The sequence below is a fragment of the Coprinopsis cinerea genome (assembly GCF_000182895.1).
Source record: "Coprinopsis cinerea okayama7#130 chromosome 5 map unlocalized cont3.5, whole genome shotgun sequence".
In the NCBI taxonomy this organism is placed as follows: domain Eukaryota; kingdom Fungi; phylum Basidiomycota; class Agaricomycetes; order Agaricales; family Psathyrellaceae; genus Coprinopsis; species Coprinopsis cinerea.
In genome coordinates this window covers 772,037-789,761 of record NW_003307540.1, presented here as the reverse complement: position 1 = coordinate 789,761, position 17,725 = coordinate 772,037, and the positions used below count along the sequence as shown (strand labels likewise).

Sequence of the window (17,725 nt, the reverse complement as noted above, 5' to 3'; positions counted from 1 at the left end):
GGCGTATTTTCATGGTGATTGCTATGAATGCTTGGCCAGTATTGGGTCCTGCTGCACTGTCTGCCGATTCGAAGACCATCGAAAATGCAGTCTAATTCAGGATTTTGGGAACCCTGGAATGACCCCGTTCCGCCTAACTTCTTTTGACAACTTCTTACCTGTTTCCACGGAGCTTGTGGGGTAAATCATTTGTCGAGGCACCTGCTAATTCACGCCATCCAGTCAGTGTATCAGACAGTCCTTTGACGCTCCCGAATTCGTCGTCCTTACTACCAGACTTAACCCCGTTGAGGTTGTTTGTAGAGATCGAAAAACGTGCTGAACGGACTCTAAAGGCGACAAGATCGAAGAATGAATGACATCAGAGACGGATTGTTTCGTCCGGCGGGACTATTGCCTCGTGTCTAGGACAACACATGAAATTATATCTCTAGAACAGACTTTCACGGACGATGCGATGTCAAAACCCACACTGATCCAGCGCCTGCTCAACCAGCCATCTCAGAAATATGCAGACTTGCCGCAAAGGCAGCGGAAAGATTATTTCTCGAGTGCGGGGTCGATGCGCCGCATAGCTGCTTCGGAGGCATTTCAAACGGAGCAGATTCGGACCCACAGCCACCTCGGAGACCCACCGTCACCGTCCCTTGTCGATGACACGAGGCGACCCATAGCCTTGTCTTCAGATTTTACGCTCAGGATTCATAAAAAGGTAAGTAAACCTTGTACGATATCCAAAATCTTATTAAAACTCACAAACCGTCTAGGCAACAATGGCGACGACGTCTGGGACGACGTCCAAAGCCCCGACTGCTAATGGGCACCCCGCTTCGACATCCAGCAGCGGCAGGCAGCGGGATTCACTGCCGCCTCGCTCAAGAGCAGGGCTTGGAGCGACTAAAATGACCTCGCCGCCCTCCATATCCTCTGTGGTCACAGCCAGAACGTCTAGCAGCGGCCCTGGAGGCCGTTCAACCCAACCACGGGCCCCACAGCTCCAGCAAAATCCGAAGCGACATTCATCCCAGTCTCAGCGGAACTCACGCCAGCGACAACTCATCATCAGCGACGATGACTCGGATGACCTGGACGGTTTCGATTCATCAGGGGATGACGAGTTCGACATTTTCTTCACCCCTAACCAAACGCCCCGTACATCCATGGCGAGCAGTTCAATTGCTTTTCCTAGCAAGAGGGGAAGCGTCGGCTCCAGCCTGCAACCCAGGAAGGCGAGCAGAAAGAGCTTACGTAGCCCGACCCCCACCCAAATCACACCCACGAATTCTAATAGCCCTTCTATCCCGGGGGGTATTCAAAACGGCCATGTGGTGCAGTCCCAGCCGTCCCAGCCCCCAGCGCAGGCTCAGAATCACGCTCAGAATCAGCCACGGGTGGATCAACATCTGCCAAAGCAGCAGCCGCTCGGCTCTAGCGCTAGTGCTTCTGCGTTGTTGCAGCAACAGCATCAAAGAGTAGCCAGTGTGAATCGAAAGGTTTCCAACCCAATCCCCAGCTCCGGCGTTTACCCTTCATCCCACCAGAGGAGAGCGTCAGGACCAGACGCACCTCTACAGCGACAGAGAAGACCCTCGATCCCTTCTGCACCCCCTCAGACCCAGAGTCAGCAGCGGAAGCCTTCAGTTCCCTCGACGACAACAACACCTACCCAATTGGACCAGCTTACAGCACAACAACAACAGCTAGCTAATTCTACCGGTAGCTCTACACGTACACACTCACGCACCCCAAGTGCAGCCACAAATATCAAGGGCGCTTCCACTCCTAGCACCTCTGCGTCCTTATCTCGCGCTTCGTCGCTCAACCAAAAGCCACCCTCCGGCTCATCCTCCCGAACGCCCCAGCCTCCCCTCCTCCATCATCCAGACTCCGTGCCAATCACCAAACCCCACCCTAACCCCACACGTATAACCTCGACCGCCCCCTCCAATTTTTCCCTCAGCTCTACCTCGCTTGAGAATCACTCTGACATTTTCACTGCTTCCGGGCGCGGGAGTGAGGAAGGATTGACCGATTCGACCGCTATGACATCGCCCGTCAACTCCGATGGGAGAGGCCACAAAGGAAAGTCTTCCAAATCCAAGGCGACTAGGTCGACGAGGTTACCTGCGAGTTACCACACGTTCAGCGGTGCTACTGTGCAACCCCAGCATAGGAGGGCTAACAGTGCCAGCAACGCGCCTGAGCTACCGCAGCGGGATTACTCGTATACCGAGGATGACTGGGCGAAGGATGTCAAGTGGTTGGTGGGCTCCATCGTAACCGGATCCTCGGAAAACGTCAATGGGAGTGCGATGCCGAACGGGAAGACAGACCTGAAGAGAAGCGGGAGTTCTACGAGCAAGAGAGAGTCGGAACGAAGCTCTCTGGGACTTGGACGGCCCTTGAGTCTCACCGGAAAGTCCAAAGCCAAAGATGAGGAAGGTAGTGTAGATAAAGGGAAAGGCAAGGCGAGGGAAGACGACGGGAAGGACGACGCTGATGGCAAGAAGAAGAAAAGGAAAAGCGGGAAAGTTGAACGAGATGTCGTCTACTACACAGCGACGAATGGCATGCCAAGGCCACCTCCACCTTCGGATTTCCAAGGGAATGGTGCTGCTGTTGGAAGTTCGAGCGCCCATCCTATCCAACTACCCTATCAGCTTGGTCCAGTCCTGGAGGAAGAAGAGGGTCTCGGTTTACGAGACAACAGATTAAGCGTCGTACTCGAAGGAGAGGAAGAGCCCCTCACACCGAAACTACCTAACGGAAACCTCACCCCCGTCAGAAACTCCATCGCTACCAAGAGCTCAGGAACCAAACCCGACGGCATCAAAAGACGCAAGTCTAGGTCAATAGGTGACGCCGACTTCGAGAATTCGATGGTCATCGTCGAGAAGCCCGACGCCCAGATTCAAGAAGAGGAACTCCCGCGACAGACGTCGGTGGTTTCGTGGGCGGATGACTACAAGTCCATCCTGGCTCGAACCAAGGCCGGGAAAGGCAACCTCAGCCCCAGCTCAGCGTATACCTCAAGCTACCTCTCCAATCCCTCGACGAGTCAAAGCAGCTTCGCATACCACAACGCCATCCCAGTCTCCAATGGAGAGCTGCCTTCGCATGGCACGCCAGGGTTCACTTCTCTACACCTTCCTCGCGCCCCGCAAAGCATCTTTGCCAAAGACAGCCCAGGCTGGAAGAGCCTCTTATCCAACAACTCCGGTCATCCGCAAACGATGATCCCCCCTATGCAACAAGGCGCAAGCCCCCTTAGCGGCAAGGTTGATCTAACTCGCGGTGGGATCGCTCACACGACGATGACAAGCGTTGAAGTTGTGCGCGGAATAGCTGGCGTCGGAGTCCGTGGCCGCTCCAACAAGAATGGCTTTAAGGGCATGTTGAGCAACCTCGGAGGCGGAGGACAGTCCCCGAAGGTGAGGCACAGGAAATTCTCGATCGACAGAAGAAGGGTGTTCTGGGTAGGGGATTGAGCTTTAGTGGGAGGCTGAGGAAGCGGAGTGAGGATATCTACGGCACGATGCGGGCAGGGAAGCTCTCGATTGGGTCCATGGCTGAGGACCCTCGTGAGCAGGCTATGGCGACGATATCGGCTGAGAGAGTACTTGGGTTTACGGGCTATAGGAGACCGCCAACTCACGTCCCCAGCGGGAGTGTGCTGGTGCAGGTATGGGCTGTGGCCGTGGACGGAGTGGATGGAAAGCTTGTCGGGCTGAGGTTGGGAACTGCGAAGCCGCGGAAGGAGGACCAGCAGGTTCTGGAAGGTGCACCATTGGTGGATGAACCAGAGGATGAAGAAAGGTGGCGAGGAGAGCAAACTGAGTTGCGAAGAGACTGAGCGAGAGGATATGGGACGGACGAGGAGAGGCAGTGGTCTAGGGAGGAAGATGAGTTTGAGGGAGAGGTTGGGGTCACTCTCGCGACGGAAGACTCGAAAGAAGGAAAAGGAGAGGGAGCAAGACGCCACAGGTACCGATAATGAGGGCTCTGGACCGACAGTTTTGAAGAGGAAGAACACGCTGAGAGGAAGACGGAAGGATGCCGAAAAGGACAAGGCACTTCCACCGCCACCTATACTGCAGCCGGAGGTTGGATTCATTCCTGGCAGGAGCTTTGTTGGGCGAGTTTTGGAATGCGGCTGGGAGGTAAAGGAGGAAGTAATTCGCAAGGGTGAATGGGTGGTCGGATTGCTTGAACCAAAAAAGGTAGGAACTCACAGCCCCCATTTTGACGCAGCAGTTGATTGATTCAATGACAGAGCGGCGCGTTGACCGAATTCATCGTTGTGGATCGCCGTCGCATCAAGCGAGTCCCACATCCGGCTTCAGTACCCGGAGAAGAAGCTGCGTCAGGGACAGCTACCACGACCTCATTCAACTCTTTCTCCTCCGGTTCAACCACTAAGCCACCTCGTATGCCTCAATCGTCATTAACCTTGGAAGAACTAGCCTTGCTTCCACTTTGCGGTCTACCTGCATATCGAGCGGTTCGGACCTTCATGCGAGCGTTCTCTGGCTTGGCGAACATGCCGCTCAGTCCAAGAGCTTACGACTATCCCACTTTCGCATCGGCCATGAGCAATGGGACGTTCCTGGGAGGCCATCATCATCTACATGCCGATCATGAACCTCATCGAAAACGAAGAGCACTGGTACTACGAGGGCATGACGGGGTCGGAGCAATGGTCGTGCAAATGCTGGCTCTTAGAGGATGGCGCGTCTCTGTCCATGTGCCTATCCCAGGTCCTCAAGACCAGGAGGACGTACAACGTTACATGCTCGAGTCAGAGGCACGTGTGCTCCACCTCGGCGGAGAAGAAGTGGTATTCGACGATGGAGGAAACACTGCCGATCCTTGGTGGGACGAGGGACGGGGTGCGGCTGTGCGCGTGCTTGAGTGGCTGAGGGAGGACGGAGATGTGTTCGACGCGGTTCTAGACACAATAGGTGGAAAGGAGGTCAGGGAAGCAGCGGAAAGACTGCTGAGGTCGGTTGGAAGAGATGATGGCGAGGAGGATCCGACAGGCAAAGGAGCGAAGAAGACCGGTGCTGGGCAATTCACCACACTTGTTGGGGATGTCCCTGAACGCACGATACCCACAGCGGCGGACAACTTCAGAGCCGGGCTGAGGTCCCTCAAGTTTGGGACTGGCGGAGGCAGCCCCCAGTCCGAAGCTGGGGCAACAGCTACCCCCAGCGAAGAAACCCGAAGCAAAGTGGGATACGCGTGGATTAGCGTAACCCAGGATGTCGACTGGGAAGGGGAGGACATTCCAGAGACGCTTACGAACGTGCTGCGTCTGGCAGTGGAACATGGCATCAGGCCTATAGTTCCGCGTATCTCGGTTGGAGGCGAGTCGACCGCGATGTATACTTGGAAAGGAGGAGTGATTCCATTTGAGCGTACTCCGGAGATTTTCGTTGACGGAGATGGACCCCTGTGCAATGGCGGAACGATGGTTGCGAAGGTTGCGGGGTGAGGTGGTGATGGTTGGACAGATGACTTAATTCTCACTCGCGAAGGACGCGGGCGTATGATGCCTCGTTTCTACTCACTGGGAGATTGCGGACTCTCTTGGTTAACTTGATACCTCTGTATTGGATATGTACATTTTCGTTTCTCGCTCTCCCGAGTATTGTCACTGTCAGTGCTGTATTATGTATGTAGTTCACGATATGCTAGAGACAAACCTATCTACGATGATATAGATACATGTATGATACAGATTCTATTGTTGTACACGAGAATACCACGAGGCTCTGCAAGCAAAGGCTCCCGAAGGTTAATATGTGAGAGAGGCAGGTCAGCTAAGTCCTGAAAGAGGTGTTTTGTTCTCGATGAGTGGTACGAGAAGGAAAAAGTGGCGAGATGGTCTCGCGGCGATAGGATTTCCTTTCCCATCACGGAGTAGGTTCGATAACCACCGGGGAATCATTGCTTGGTTTGAATTCGAAGAAGGGTATTTTACGAAGCGTTTCTGGGGCAGGCCCTTCGGCTTGAGCTTGGAGCAACTGCTTTTGCCCTCGATCCGTCTACATGGAAACAATAGGATGAGTACATGAAAAGCAATATATCAGAGAATGTCGGCAATACAGAAAGGAACGGCGAGAGCTAATCGAAACGGAGATGAAGTAAAATGAAGCAGATTGTCACTCACGATACCGGCGTTTGCCATCCCACGTTCCAGGCCTTCGAGCAAGGTACATGCTTTGCACAACGCATTACTGGACATGTAACCACACCTCTGACACGTCTCTAAAGAAGGGGAAGAAGCAGGTTGTAGTCAGTGATATGATTAGATATGGTGGGACGTTCCCCTCGTTTCGAGATAAAATAGCCACGATCTTTGATCCATTGAACCAGTGACCGCATAGTCGAGACTCACGTTGGACTTTCTGGGTCGCCTTGATTTCTTCTTTGACTTCAAAAGCCTCCCCGGAATGGATTATATCGATGATAGCGCTGGGTCGTGCAGCTTCGAGGTCCTTCAGGAAAGCGCGTGCATGTCCACGATAGGCATCCGGTGAATAGATGCATTCCGTTGAAAAGTAATCAAGCTTTTTGAAGTATGCGTACCTGCGTGGATTAGGTCATTTGAGGGGTAAAGTATGTAAGTGAGGAGACCAGCCACTTACATCACGATCTCCTTCTCGTAGGCGTATTTGAAAGGCTTTGATCGCCTGATTGTATCTTCACCTTCGGTGCATATCGACGTACAGCGCCCCAGCCGTGCGATGTCGCCGCGCATGACTGTTGGAACAATAGTCAGAACCTTGGAAGGAAGGAACAAGAATGCGAAGTTGCAACTTACTGTTCATGAGTACAGTCTCCGCAATATCATCTGCATTGTGGCCAGTGACGATATGATCCACGTTCAGCATTGCAGCCCCTCTATCTAGAGCCTGTCGGCGGAACACCCCGCAGAAAGTACAGTTATTCTTCCGGCCAACTTGGCTGACGATCGCGTCCATGGTCCAGCCGTACAACTCGTCATATGAGAGGATCTTGAGGGGCATATCATATTGCTGTTGGTTGCGTTTCACAGTCTAGACGGAGAGGTACCAGTCAGATCCTTTCAATACGAGACCATTCCCGAGATAAGGTCTGGGAGACGATTTGATAGACTCACCTCCAAGGAATCGTCGCGATATCCCGTAATTCCTTCGTCTATGGAAAGAAGAAAGAGCTCTAAACCGTACTGATATCGCTCGTTCAAAGTTTTCATAACATATGCCAAGACCGTTGAATCTGTGATCATAGAGAGCGAGGAATCAGAATCCGTTCGCTCAATCAGAATCCAGAATAGCTGGACCTGGGATTCCAGTAACACTGTAATCCCCCGGTACTTACCTTTGCCTCCAGATGCACCTATTGCAACCCTATCCCCAGGTTTGAAAAGTTTCGCCTCGGTTATCGTCTGGTGAACCTCAGTTTCGAAAACGTAGAAGAAACAATCTCGACAGATTTGTTGTCCTGTCTTGGGCCGTTTGACCATCGCCCTTGCCTTTTGGCAGAGCGCACAAGGCTTTGGTGGCATTCCCTAGGTTTTCTGTGTTCTAGGGGCTTCAGAACCAGTACTCTGAGTACCGGTTTTGGGTGAAGATGAGAGAAAAAGACAAGAAAGAATATTGACTCAACGGAAACTCGAAGCGGCGATGCTCCAGATCAGGCAAGGGGCAAAGGCATCGCCACCGCATGGCTGTTGCGCGCCAAGAACGGAAAAGCCTAAAGCGGTCCGAGAGCCCCTATCCAAGGATTTTCCGTTGTGCTACAAGTCCCGTCGCCTCGCGTCAGCCCCTATGTGGTTCACTTCGCTGGAAAGAGACAGGTAGTCTTACACCGCATGGTCTGCTGTGAGAGCGTTTGAAGCATCCTTGAAAACTCGTGTTTTCTTCCAAACCTTCTCTGCTCCTTCTCGTCACGGACACCTTCCATTGGGTTGAGGGCGACCAGCCTGACCTTGACGTTGCTGTAGATGAAACGCCGACTTTCATTGCTAAAAGGATCCAATACTTTTGCCCAGATGTAGATACCAGAATTGACAGCGTCTCGACGCGAAGTGTATGCGTACTGACCTTCGAAACCAAACCTCCGTCAAAGTCGCAATGTTTCAGTCACTGGCGCTTCTTCTGACTACACACTAGGACAGAAAAGATCATCAGACTTGATCACATTGACATTGTGCACTCAACTTGACTCGAGGGCAGTACACACTGTATACTTCCTTAGCGAGGTATAAATGGTGTGTTCACGGGACCCCCGGGCCCGCCACCCACCTATGTATACCGCCTTGAACCTTATCAGAGTCCGTTATGTGGATCCCGAAACATGATACTAGAAAAGACTCCAAGTCAACGAGTTCGACCGCCGATGCGGTAGTCTTCGCGCTTGTTATCCGCATCGGGTAAAGGATCAACGGGCTTAAGCGCCCAAGGGCCTCAGAATGAGGATCATCCATGAAAACCGCAGGGATTAGCATCAGGACGGGAGGGGCATGGTTACGACTGAGAGGTACCAAGGGAACAACCAGGCATTGTGTTTTTACCCGAGGGAATCGGTTCGTGACAGTTCCAAACTTCTTTTTTGGCGCCTACCATCAGATAATCGATGCCTCCAAACAATTTGCCGCGTTTTAATTGTGAATTCCCCGACAAAAACATGAATTACAGAACATGACAAACGAAACACGTAAACGTAGTACTTAGCCGTTCCGACCGCCATTTCAAGCTTGGCTCTCCCTGTCACCTTCCCAGTCATAGGCTGGCACTGGTGACCGGTGACCGACTTGCCTGTCGAACAAACGAATTTCCCATTGCCACGGAAAATGGCGAGCTCTAGAGAAGTAGGACAAAGGGACGCAATAAAGACGTCGATGTAGATTTTAGAATAGTGGACTGAAGGGGGCCTTTGTGACCAAGCTGCAAAGTTGGGATCCTGTCCTGTGAGCCATTTGAGCGCGAATGAAACACCGTCTTATGAAGATGATCTCATTCCTGTCATTGGTCTAATGAGCACAGGCGTAAAAGTGCTAGGTTGAGTTCGTCATTGAGATTTCCACTTCTGTTATCGATGAAAAGATATGGGCTATCTGTATTACCATTACGCCCTAAACCCCACCGCATCTTCGAACGAATGAGATCATGTGTCAACCAATTTCCCAAAAACATAGAGCATATATGGAAGTCGTCGAAACATAAGAAATGAGGGTTCATTCCTAGTCATCGATAGATCGGCAACGTGGAACATGGCAGTGTTGGTTGGAGAAGCGCCGCGTTCCAAGAAGCGCCCAGTATGCTCAAGGTTACTTACCACAGCTTTGGGGCTTTGTAGCCAAGATACTGTATCCGTCGAAGAACCGGTAAGCAGTGTATCTCCAACATGACCGCACAGCGTGGCGGCGGGTCTTTGATCAATCCAATGCGGAGCGGCAAATGTCAGGTTTGCTTTGAATCGAAAGAAGGTCGAGAGACGGGTAAGGAGGGAATTTCAATCCCCTGCCACATGGGAACCCCTCAAAGTCTGTTGGTGGCTCTCCGAATGACGGTGATTTAAATGTGTGCGATTTGGAAACGCAATGCATTAACGACCGCGGAATCACTCTCAACTTGACCTCGACAGGAACCCGACCATAAAGGCTCCATGCCGACATTCCGACCGGGCAACGAGAGAGTGCCAACAGTGACAAAGATAGCAGCCAAAGCTGCGGCTGCAACTTATGCTCCGTGATGTTCCCTGTCCCGCTGTCCCTACGGCAAGTCACAGCCAGTTTGTGGGTTCGATGGTTTCCAGTGTACCTTCCATTCGAGCGGCGTTAGCCACTACAGACCGTGTTCAACCCCAAAGAGGGTGCTGGCTCCGTGCTTCCATGAGGGTGTCCCAAGGTGCCCTATTCTGAAATTCCGGTTAGAACGAACCCTGGAATGAGACAGCTTTATTCCTCCAAGGGGTCACGCGGTCCGATTTCTTCAAAAACAGTGTGTCGTTATTTGAGGGTCCCTTTTGACCTCGTTGCTTCCGAGATGAGACCAAGATTGGGAATTTAATGTTGGAAATATCTTCACTGGTGATACCGTCTCGAGGTTTCGCCGGTTGAAATGAAGGCGACCCAGTTCGTATAGTTCGGCGCTCGTAGGATTGATAATTACGTTTCTCCCCTCGAGTTGGAAACAGTCAGAGAGAGCCCGATGTATGGGCCTGTGTCAGGGGGCCTTGGGGTCCAACATTCGTGTGCAAGCAAAAAGCTGTCAAGGTTTCGATTTCGAACCCACAGAGGCCGTGCCTGGCGTGTGAGACGCGATTTAGGAAGACGAGAATGGCGTTCATTTCCCTGTAACAATACTCGGAGCCCCTAAAGAAACACCGGTTTGTGTCAGCTGGGGGAAAGATTTATCGATAGCGTCCTGAGATGGTCGCGGTTCGAAGACAAGCTGTGCTTACCGGTTTGCCCACGGAACCCAAGCGTCTTTCCGCTTCCGGTCCGTTGCGCATCTTATATAAAACCTGGTCCATGGACGATGCTCGTCCGACTCTTCCCCCAAACTCTTGCTGCTAGACGCGTCTGGCAGCTTCGAGATCGTCTACGACCGTATTGCAGAACAATGGCGGCCAAAGCTTGGACGCCCAACACGTATCCTCCAGCGCGACGGAGCGATCATGTCGACACATACAAGAGCGCCTCCAAGGGCGAGGTCAAGGTCCCAGATCCCTATCGGTGGATGGAGGAATACACAGAAGAAACAGACAAATGGACTACAGCGCAGGAAGCCTATACTCGGGCCTATATCGACGAATATCCCCACCGTAAGCGCTTAGAGGATGCCTTTTTGGCCAGCCAGGACTATGCAAGGGTACGACGCGCGTCTTCTACCTTCTTCATGGACGTTTTAACTGAATTCTGGCTTAGGCGGGTGCTCCTATCCTTCGAGACGACAAACGGTGGTACTGGTTCCACAACACAGGCCTCCAACCGCAGGATGGTGCGCAGCTTCGTCGTGGAGCGGCGCCATGATGACTGACCAACGTTTGTAGTCATGTTCAGATCCAAGGATAGCCAGCTACCTGACCGGTCAAAGGGGGCTGATAACGGAGAAGTCTTCTTGGATGTAAGACTGTTATTTGAATCGCCATATATAAATAAAGCTAATCATTGTGAACAGCAAAATCTGCTCTCAGACGACGGAACTGCTTCTATTAGCACCCACGCATTCTCCGATTCCGGTGAATACTACGCTTACGGTATCTCCTACTCTGTGAGCTTTGTCACCATTTCACCGGCCCCATCGGTCCTAACCGTACGGAATCCGTAGGGAAGTGACTTTACGACGGTCTATGTCAGGCGAACGGACTCCCCCCTTGCTAGCAAGGAGCAGGCAGCAAATGATAACGGACGACTCCCGGAGGTCCTCAAGTTTGTCAAGTTCTCCTCTTTGAAATGGACGCCGGACTCGAAGGGATTTTTCTACCAGGTAAGTTACTTCAGCCTTTGCAATTCTCTCTCTGCGATGCTTACTCCATTTCATTTCGTCGTGCTTTCCTAATTCGTTTTCCTCGCCTTTTCTGAATATTAATTGCCCTGCAGAGAATGCCAGACCGCAGCAAAGGCGAGAAGGTCAACGGATCTGGTATCGAGACTGGAGGAGACAGAGATGCTATGCTCTACTACCACCGCGTCAATACACCCCAATGTGAGTATCCAGATTCCTGGTCCCCGGCAGAGCACTAACCCAGTGTGTATCTCGTGTTCAGCGGAAGATGTCTTGGTCTACCATAATAAGGATGAACCGGAGTGGATGTACGGTATTGAGATCACCGATGACGACAAATACGCTGTCCTTACCGTCGTGGCCGACACTTCGAGGGTATGTCACCGGTTCTTCTCTATGATTGCGGTCATCCCCATTGATCGGTCCCTTCTCAGAAAAACCTCTTCTGGATCGCGGAGCTCAAAGAGGATTCCATCGAAAAGGGATTCAAATGGAACAAGGTCGTCAACGAATACGAGGCAGAATACGAATAGTGGGTGCCTTAGCCCTAAACCAGATGCACGAATCTTACCACCTTCAAAAGTGTCACGAACTACGGTCCCGTGTTCGTCGTCCGAACTAATGACAAGGCTCCCAAGTACAAGGCTATCACGATCGACATTTCGAAGGGCAACGAAAGGAAAGACTTCGTTCCCGAAACCGACGGCTTCTTGAACAGCATCGATGCCGTCAACAAGGGCGAAAACTTTGTCGTTTCTTACAAGCGCAACGTACGTCCATTCTTCAGAATTGTGCGTTCAGTCATAGTGATGCCGACGTTCGTAGGTCAAAGACGAGGCATACGTATACTCGAAAGAGGGCAAGGAGCTCGAGCGACTCCTTCCAGACTTCATTGGTGCTTTGACGATCACTGCCCGCTATCGCGACAGCTGGTTCTTCATCAACGCTGTTGGTTTCACTACACCCGGTACTCTTGGACGTTATGACTTCACAGCGCCTGAAGGGCAGCGATGGAGTATCTACAGCCAGACCAAGGTCAAGGGTCTCAATCCCGAGGAGTTCTCGGCTGAACAGGTACTTTCCAGGTTGACGTGTTCCCACTTGTTTGCTGACTGTTCTCTCAGGTCTGGTACGAGAGCAAGGATGGAACCAAGATTCCCATGTTTATCGTTCGCCACAAATCCACTCCTATTGATGGCACTGCTCCTGCAATTCAATACGGTCAGTATATGGTGGTTGGTAACCTATAGTTTCAGCTAACACACCCCCTTCCCCAGGATACGGCGGCTTCAGCATCTCCATCAACCCATCTTTCAGCCCCACTATTCTCACCTTCCTGAAGACCTACGGCGGTGTCTATGCGATCGCTAATATCCGAGGAGGAGGAGAGTTTGGAGAGGAATGGCATGAAGGCGGGTACAGAGACAAAAAGGTACGCACCATCTAAAATGACCGCGATAGGGACCGTCTAAAAACATCCCCTGATTCCCAGCACAACTGCTTCGACGACTTTATTGCTGCAACGTGAGTGACGTTTGATTACCGTGCTCTTTCCTTGTTCATGCTAACGAATGGACTCAGCGAGTACCTCCACAAGAATAAAATCGCCGCTCCAGGCAAGGTCACGATCAACGGTGGTTCTAACGGAGGTATATTGGTTCTTACACCGCTGTTTGCGCGATGGTAGTGACGCTGCTCGCAGGCCTCTTGGTGTCCGCCTGTGTGAACAGAGCTCCTGAAGGGACCTTTGGAGCCGCGGTCGCAGAAGTCGGAGTACACGATCTGCTTCGGGTGAGTCCGCGTTTTGTTCCATTCCCAGTGCACTTCATCTGACCCCGGTGCTCCGAAAATAGTTCCACAAATTCACCATCGGTAAGAATAGTTGGGGTTGCTGAACCCGGTCTGTGGCTGATACCTTTCGGGTTACAGGGCGGGCTTGGATCAGTGACTACGGAGACCCAGATGACCCCAAGGACTTTGACTTTATCCACCCCATATCCCCATTGCACAACGTCTCCCCCACCAAGATACTGCCGCCGTTCATGCTGATCACTGCTGACCGTGCGTTCTTTCCGCTCCATCGTTCCCCCTTTATCTGACTCTATGCAGACGATGACCGCGTGGTTCCGAGCCACTCTTTTAAGCTAGCTGCTACGCTGCAGCATCTCCGTGCTGACAACCCGAACCCGATCCTCCTCCGTGTCGACAAGAAGGCAGGGCATGGAGCTGGTAAATCTACTACCAAGAGGTGCGTTTATGTGACCTGTACCATGGCCGTTTCTAAATCTTGTTCTAGGATGCAAGAAGCTGCGGACAAGTGGGGCTTCGTCGCGAAGACGCTTGGACTGGAGTGGAAGGACACGGCTACCAAACTGTGAAAGGATCTTTTAATGCTGCTCGCTTTTTTCGGATATACGCAAATGGACTTTGGAAGGTATACTACGGAGATTGGATACTAGGGGCTAATGATACCATTTCTCTTCGGTTTCGATAACCAGGGGTCATGACGCCATAGGCTCTATGTGCGTTTTAAGGACCCTGTTTGCTTTCGATCTCGGATTGGGCGCTTGACGGGGGAGGTGAGTACGTCGTCCGCTGTACACAGCGCAAGGCCGAACGTACCGTTCGTGTTCTCGGTGATATAAAACCGACGGAGAATCATGATTGCCTCTTCCCGGCAGTACCCTGCTGTTGCTTTGTATGGTGGGTGTTGCGGATGGGGAAGTCTACGACAGGTTCACAATCAGTCTTAACTACCCTTTTTTGAAAGTGGTTATAGATCCTCACTCTTGGTTCACACCAAGCACACTTCCGCACCCCCCGAATCGTTCATTGCCACAGCCGTAAAAGACTTCTTTAATGCCCAGCTGACGCAGAGCCGATGCGCACATGATGCACGGCTCTACTGTGACATAGAGGGTGGTCGTGGAGAGGGGATAGGGCTCGCCCTTTTGGGGTGTCAACTCGTTATCGCTGAGGATGCAATCGATGGCTTCCAACTCAGCATGCCGTGTAGCCTGTGTGACGACATGATCAGTTGGGTTTAGAGTTCAAATGTCCATGAATCGAATCATAAATGAAAGAAGTTTAGAGGAAGACAAGAGAAGATTGTCCTTTACATTTCTCAACTCGTTCGTCCGATTCCGAGCCTTTGCGATAATCTTTTCGTCTCTGACAAACACGCATCCAACGGGGACTTCACCCGCCGCCAGAGCTTCTTCGGCCTGTTGGGGGAGTAATTATGAATCCAATCTAGGCCTTTCTCTATTCTTTAGTAAGTACGCATACCATGTTCATGGCCTCTTTCATCCATTTTAGATGACGATCTCGTTCGTCGAGGGCAGGTTGCATGGCTGACAAGGAGAGAAATTGGATTTTCGAGAACGGGCGGCAAGGACGGCAATCTTGGACTCCGATTTGGTTCCGCTTTAAGGCCTTTAGCCCCTATCGCTATGAAAGGGTTCAGGGCGAGCCCTGGAGATGTTGACTGGTTCCAAGGACCCACTTATTAAAGCGGCCAGTGGACCAACGGAGTAGAAAATCCCGCCTGGAGTACAGTAAAGCTGTGAGTGAATACGGTCCTAGTCCGACGGTCACGGCGATGGATTTTCGGCGCCGACGGTGTTCAGCGCACTGCGGTTTATGGTAGACCTCCAGTCTGTTGTGACAAGGAGTCTACTAAATGGCCATACCTCTACATTCTTCACGATCTATTGTGCTACAGCCAGGGCCTGTGTTTTTGTGAAGAGAAATTAGGGAGTGATTACATAGGCAACCCCGAATGATGGACCCATCATCAGGGGAAAGGTGCCGATCTCGGGCTTGGGACAAGTTCCATAACTTGGACCAGGACGTCTTCGAGCCTGGGAGGGGGTCGTTGGTATTGTTCTCGTCGTTCTTGTAGTCGCCGCCGCCGTTGCTGCACTGGTTTCTCTCAATCTTGAACGTCGAGCACCACTTTTGATATCCAATGGCGACCACCAACGGCTCGAACTCCTGGATGCCAGCTCCAGGCCGCTACCGGGTCGACGTCGGCTCTTCGTTGGGAAGAGCTTTGAAGGCCAGGAAGGCAGAGAGGGAATCTGGGGCGCCGTCGCCAGCACCAGTCGAAGCTGCTGGCAGGACGAGAAAGTCCAAACCACCCGATAGGGACTTCTACTCGCTCAGATGTATGTTCACGTTCCGAGGTTTTGACCTGGGGAAATGATGTTGACATTCCCCTGCTCCAGACAACCATAAGCCGTCGTCTGTCGACCAGACGAAGGCTGGGATGATTCAGTTTACGACCAAGGAATCACCCAGGGGTTCAACGACGAAGGAGCAAACGACGGTCATCGTCGAGCAGGCTAGTGTGCAGGTGCGCCACAACGCCTGGTGCTGCGAATCTAAATTAACATTACTGCATAGCCGAATGAATCTGTCATGTTCCGTGGCCATGAGATGATACCCTCGAAGAACAACTTTGATTGTGTTCTCATTTACGATGAAGACACGGCTGTATGGAATTCGAGTTCTGGACAGTGGATGGAATACTGACAGTTTCGGCAGACTTTCACGTTGGAGAAGCTTGATGGTTGTGTTCTATTAACATACGACCGAAGCCTACAATCCATCATGGCTAATCAATCTACTCGTATGTCATTCCCGTCACCTACTTTCATAGATTCTCAACGTCTTCGTCCAATAGCTTCTCCTGCTCCTTCAGGAACAGCAGCAGCAGCGACTCCCCCAAGCTGGAGTCAACCAAGTTCTTCATCAAAGAGGACCAAGTATGAAGAACCGAGCAATGACATTGACGACATCGACGATGAAATTGCAAAACTAATGCCGGATCCCAAACCCTCGACGTCGTCTTCTCAAAAGGCGCCTCGATACCAGAAAGAGGAGGAAGAGGAAGACGAGGAAGACGACTTGCCTCTTCTCCAACAGCAGTTGATGCACCAACAGCAGCAGCAAAAGCAACACCAGCCGCGATACTTTGTGACGAACAAGGGAACGGAAAGCAAGAGGCCCGTGAAAAGTATACCAAAGAAGAAGGTGACTGCAGCAGCATCCTCGTCCAGGGCTACTCCCCCAGCCCCAGCTCCCACACAATCCAAATCCCTTCCGCCCCCTCCCGCATCCCTTCCTCCGCGCCCCAAACCTGCAGCAGCTGCATCGAAGGCCAAGCGTCCGTCCGCGCCAGCGTCATCACAACAAGACGATTTCGACTTCCTCGAAGGGGCACTGCTAGAGGACGTGGAAGAATTTCCTTCCATCACAAACACTCGTCCCTCGAAGCCTGCCAAAGGAAAGGCTACCGCCAACCCTGCCCCTCCGCCACCTGCACCCGCACCGCCAGCTTTGGCACTACCTGGCAAGTCTGCTCCAGCACTCGCACCCCCACCACCCCCTCCCACGCTTCCTTCTACCAATGCAATAATGCGCCAGACCAAAGAAAGGGCAAAGGCTGCTGCCGCAGCAGCAATCGTGCCTCCTCCAGTTGTTGAACCTCCGCCCCCACCACCTACTGCAGCAGCGGCAGCGGCAGCCATCCATGCCATGGCGGATTCGGAGGACGAAGATGATTGGGACGAAGTGCCAACCAACACCGCTCCAGCTCCAGTTCCACCACCAGTGACAGCGCCCAACCAGGAAGACCTCTCCATGTTGGAGGACGAGATCTTCCATGATATGCCAGACCAGGCGGTTGATGACCTGGCAGGTGAGCTGGAGGAAGCGCTGGAGGAGGAGCTGGGCGGGGACATGGGTGGTGTTTTCCCTCCAAGCGATGACGATGAAGACGACGACATGGAGGAAGTATATCCCGACGCCGACAATGATGGACCCATCTCGTTGAATGCGCTCGCGGGAGGTGGAGGAATGAACGTGGATAGTGATGACGATACCTCGGACAGTGATGATTCTGATTCAGAATAGAGTAAGGAAAGGCAGGTAGGCTGGGTTTAGGGGGAAAGTAGCTAACACGTTTTTCTTCGACGAGCCCTTCATTAGATTACTTTTTCACGGAGCACGGATCTCTTTAATATCCATAGGCTGTACTATTTAAATACCTGTTCGTTGAAGTGTTCCAAATGATACATAGCGAACTTTCTTAATGATACCAGTTCCTTCCTGAGCATCGACGATTCTCCGTCACCTCTTTTCACCCGTCTCAGGAGCTGGAATCCAGTAGATGCGATTTATGTTATCCTATTTCTACTGCGTCAGGTTGCAGCAAACAAGGT

General features: G+C 52.1%; 7 protein-coding genes across 7 annotated transcripts; 4 read left to right on the top strand and 3 right to left on the bottom strand.

The window, feature by feature from the left end:
- Positions 1 to 457: 457 nt before the first annotated feature.
- Positions 458 to 3,853, top strand: CC1G_11404 (hypothetical protein; the record flags this gene model as incomplete). The annotated part of the gene is made up of 3 exons (XM_001841189.2): positions 458 to 712; positions 768 to 3,431; positions 3,461 to 3,853. 3 exons carry the CDS (start codon positions 458 to 460, stop codon positions 3,851 to 3,853), a joined length of 3,312 nt encoding a protein of 1,103 aa, XP_001841241.2.
- Positions 3,854 to 3,902: 49 nt separating this feature from the next.
- On the top strand, positions 3,903 to 5,494 carry CC1G_09934 (hypothetical protein; the record flags this gene model as incomplete). Its single annotated transcript, XM_001841190.2, has 2 exons — positions 3,903 to 4,220; positions 4,274 to 5,494. 2 exons carry the CDS (start codon positions 3,903 to 3,905, stop codon positions 5,492 to 5,494), a joined length of 1,539 nt encoding a protein of 512 aa, XP_001841242.2.
- Positions 5,495 to 5,915: 421 nt separating this feature from the next.
- CC1G_09935 (mitochondrial protein) lies at positions 5,916 to 7,510 on the bottom strand (the record flags this gene model as incomplete). Its single annotated transcript, XM_001841191.1, has 7 exons — positions 5,916 to 6,047; positions 6,173 to 6,270; positions 6,401 to 6,591; positions 6,651 to 6,765; positions 6,827 to 7,061; positions 7,145 to 7,263; positions 7,366 to 7,510. 7 exons carry the CDS (start codon positions 7,508 to 7,510, stop codon positions 5,916 to 5,918), a joined length of 1,035 nt encoding a protein of 344 aa, XP_001841243.1.
- Positions 7,511 to 7,760: 250 nt separating this feature from the next.
- Positions 7,761 to 8,549, bottom strand: CC1G_14567 (hypothetical protein; the record flags this gene model as incomplete). Its single annotated transcript, XM_002911089.1, has 4 exons — positions 7,761 to 7,783; positions 7,854 to 8,085; positions 8,230 to 8,291; positions 8,531 to 8,549. 4 exons carry the CDS (start codon positions 8,547 to 8,549, stop codon positions 7,761 to 7,763), a joined length of 336 nt encoding a protein of 111 aa, XP_002911135.1.
- A 2,064-nt stretch (positions 8,550 to 10,613) lies between these two features.
- Positions 10,614 to 13,876, top strand: CC1G_09936 (prolyl oligopeptidase; the record flags this gene model as incomplete). Its single annotated transcript, XM_001841192.1, has 19 exons — positions 10,614 to 10,862; positions 10,919 to 10,991; positions 11,044 to 11,117; positions 11,172 to 11,264; positions 11,322 to 11,480; positions 11,594 to 11,699; positions 11,761 to 11,873; positions 11,933 to 12,030; positions 12,082 to 12,268; positions 12,324 to 12,572; positions 12,623 to 12,719; positions 12,776 to 12,930; positions 12,991 to 13,022; positions 13,080 to 13,147; positions 13,201 to 13,289; positions 13,352 to 13,370; positions 13,428 to 13,559; positions 13,608 to 13,746; positions 13,795 to 13,876. 19 exons carry the CDS (start codon positions 10,614 to 10,616, stop codon positions 13,874 to 13,876), a joined length of 2,214 nt encoding a protein of 737 aa, XP_001841244.1.
- A 123-nt stretch (positions 13,877 to 13,999) lies between these two features.
- Positions 14,000 to 14,849, bottom strand: CC1G_14566 (tRNA specific adenosine deaminase; the record flags this gene model as incomplete). The annotated part of the gene is made up of 5 exons (XM_002911088.1): positions 14,000 to 14,064; positions 14,121 to 14,224; positions 14,286 to 14,515; positions 14,618 to 14,722; positions 14,787 to 14,849. 5 exons carry the CDS (start codon positions 14,847 to 14,849, stop codon positions 14,000 to 14,002), a joined length of 567 nt encoding a protein of 188 aa, XP_002911134.1.
- A 619-nt stretch (positions 14,850 to 15,468) lies between these two features.
- On the top strand, positions 15,469 to 17,417 carry CC1G_09937 (hypothetical protein; the record flags this gene model as incomplete). Its single annotated transcript, XM_001841193.1, has 5 exons — positions 15,469 to 15,667; positions 15,728 to 15,855; positions 15,906 to 15,995; positions 16,047 to 16,131; positions 16,186 to 17,417. 5 exons carry the CDS (start codon positions 15,469 to 15,471, stop codon positions 17,415 to 17,417), a joined length of 1,734 nt encoding a protein of 577 aa, XP_001841245.1.
- Positions 17,418 to 17,725: the final 308 nt, after the last annotated feature.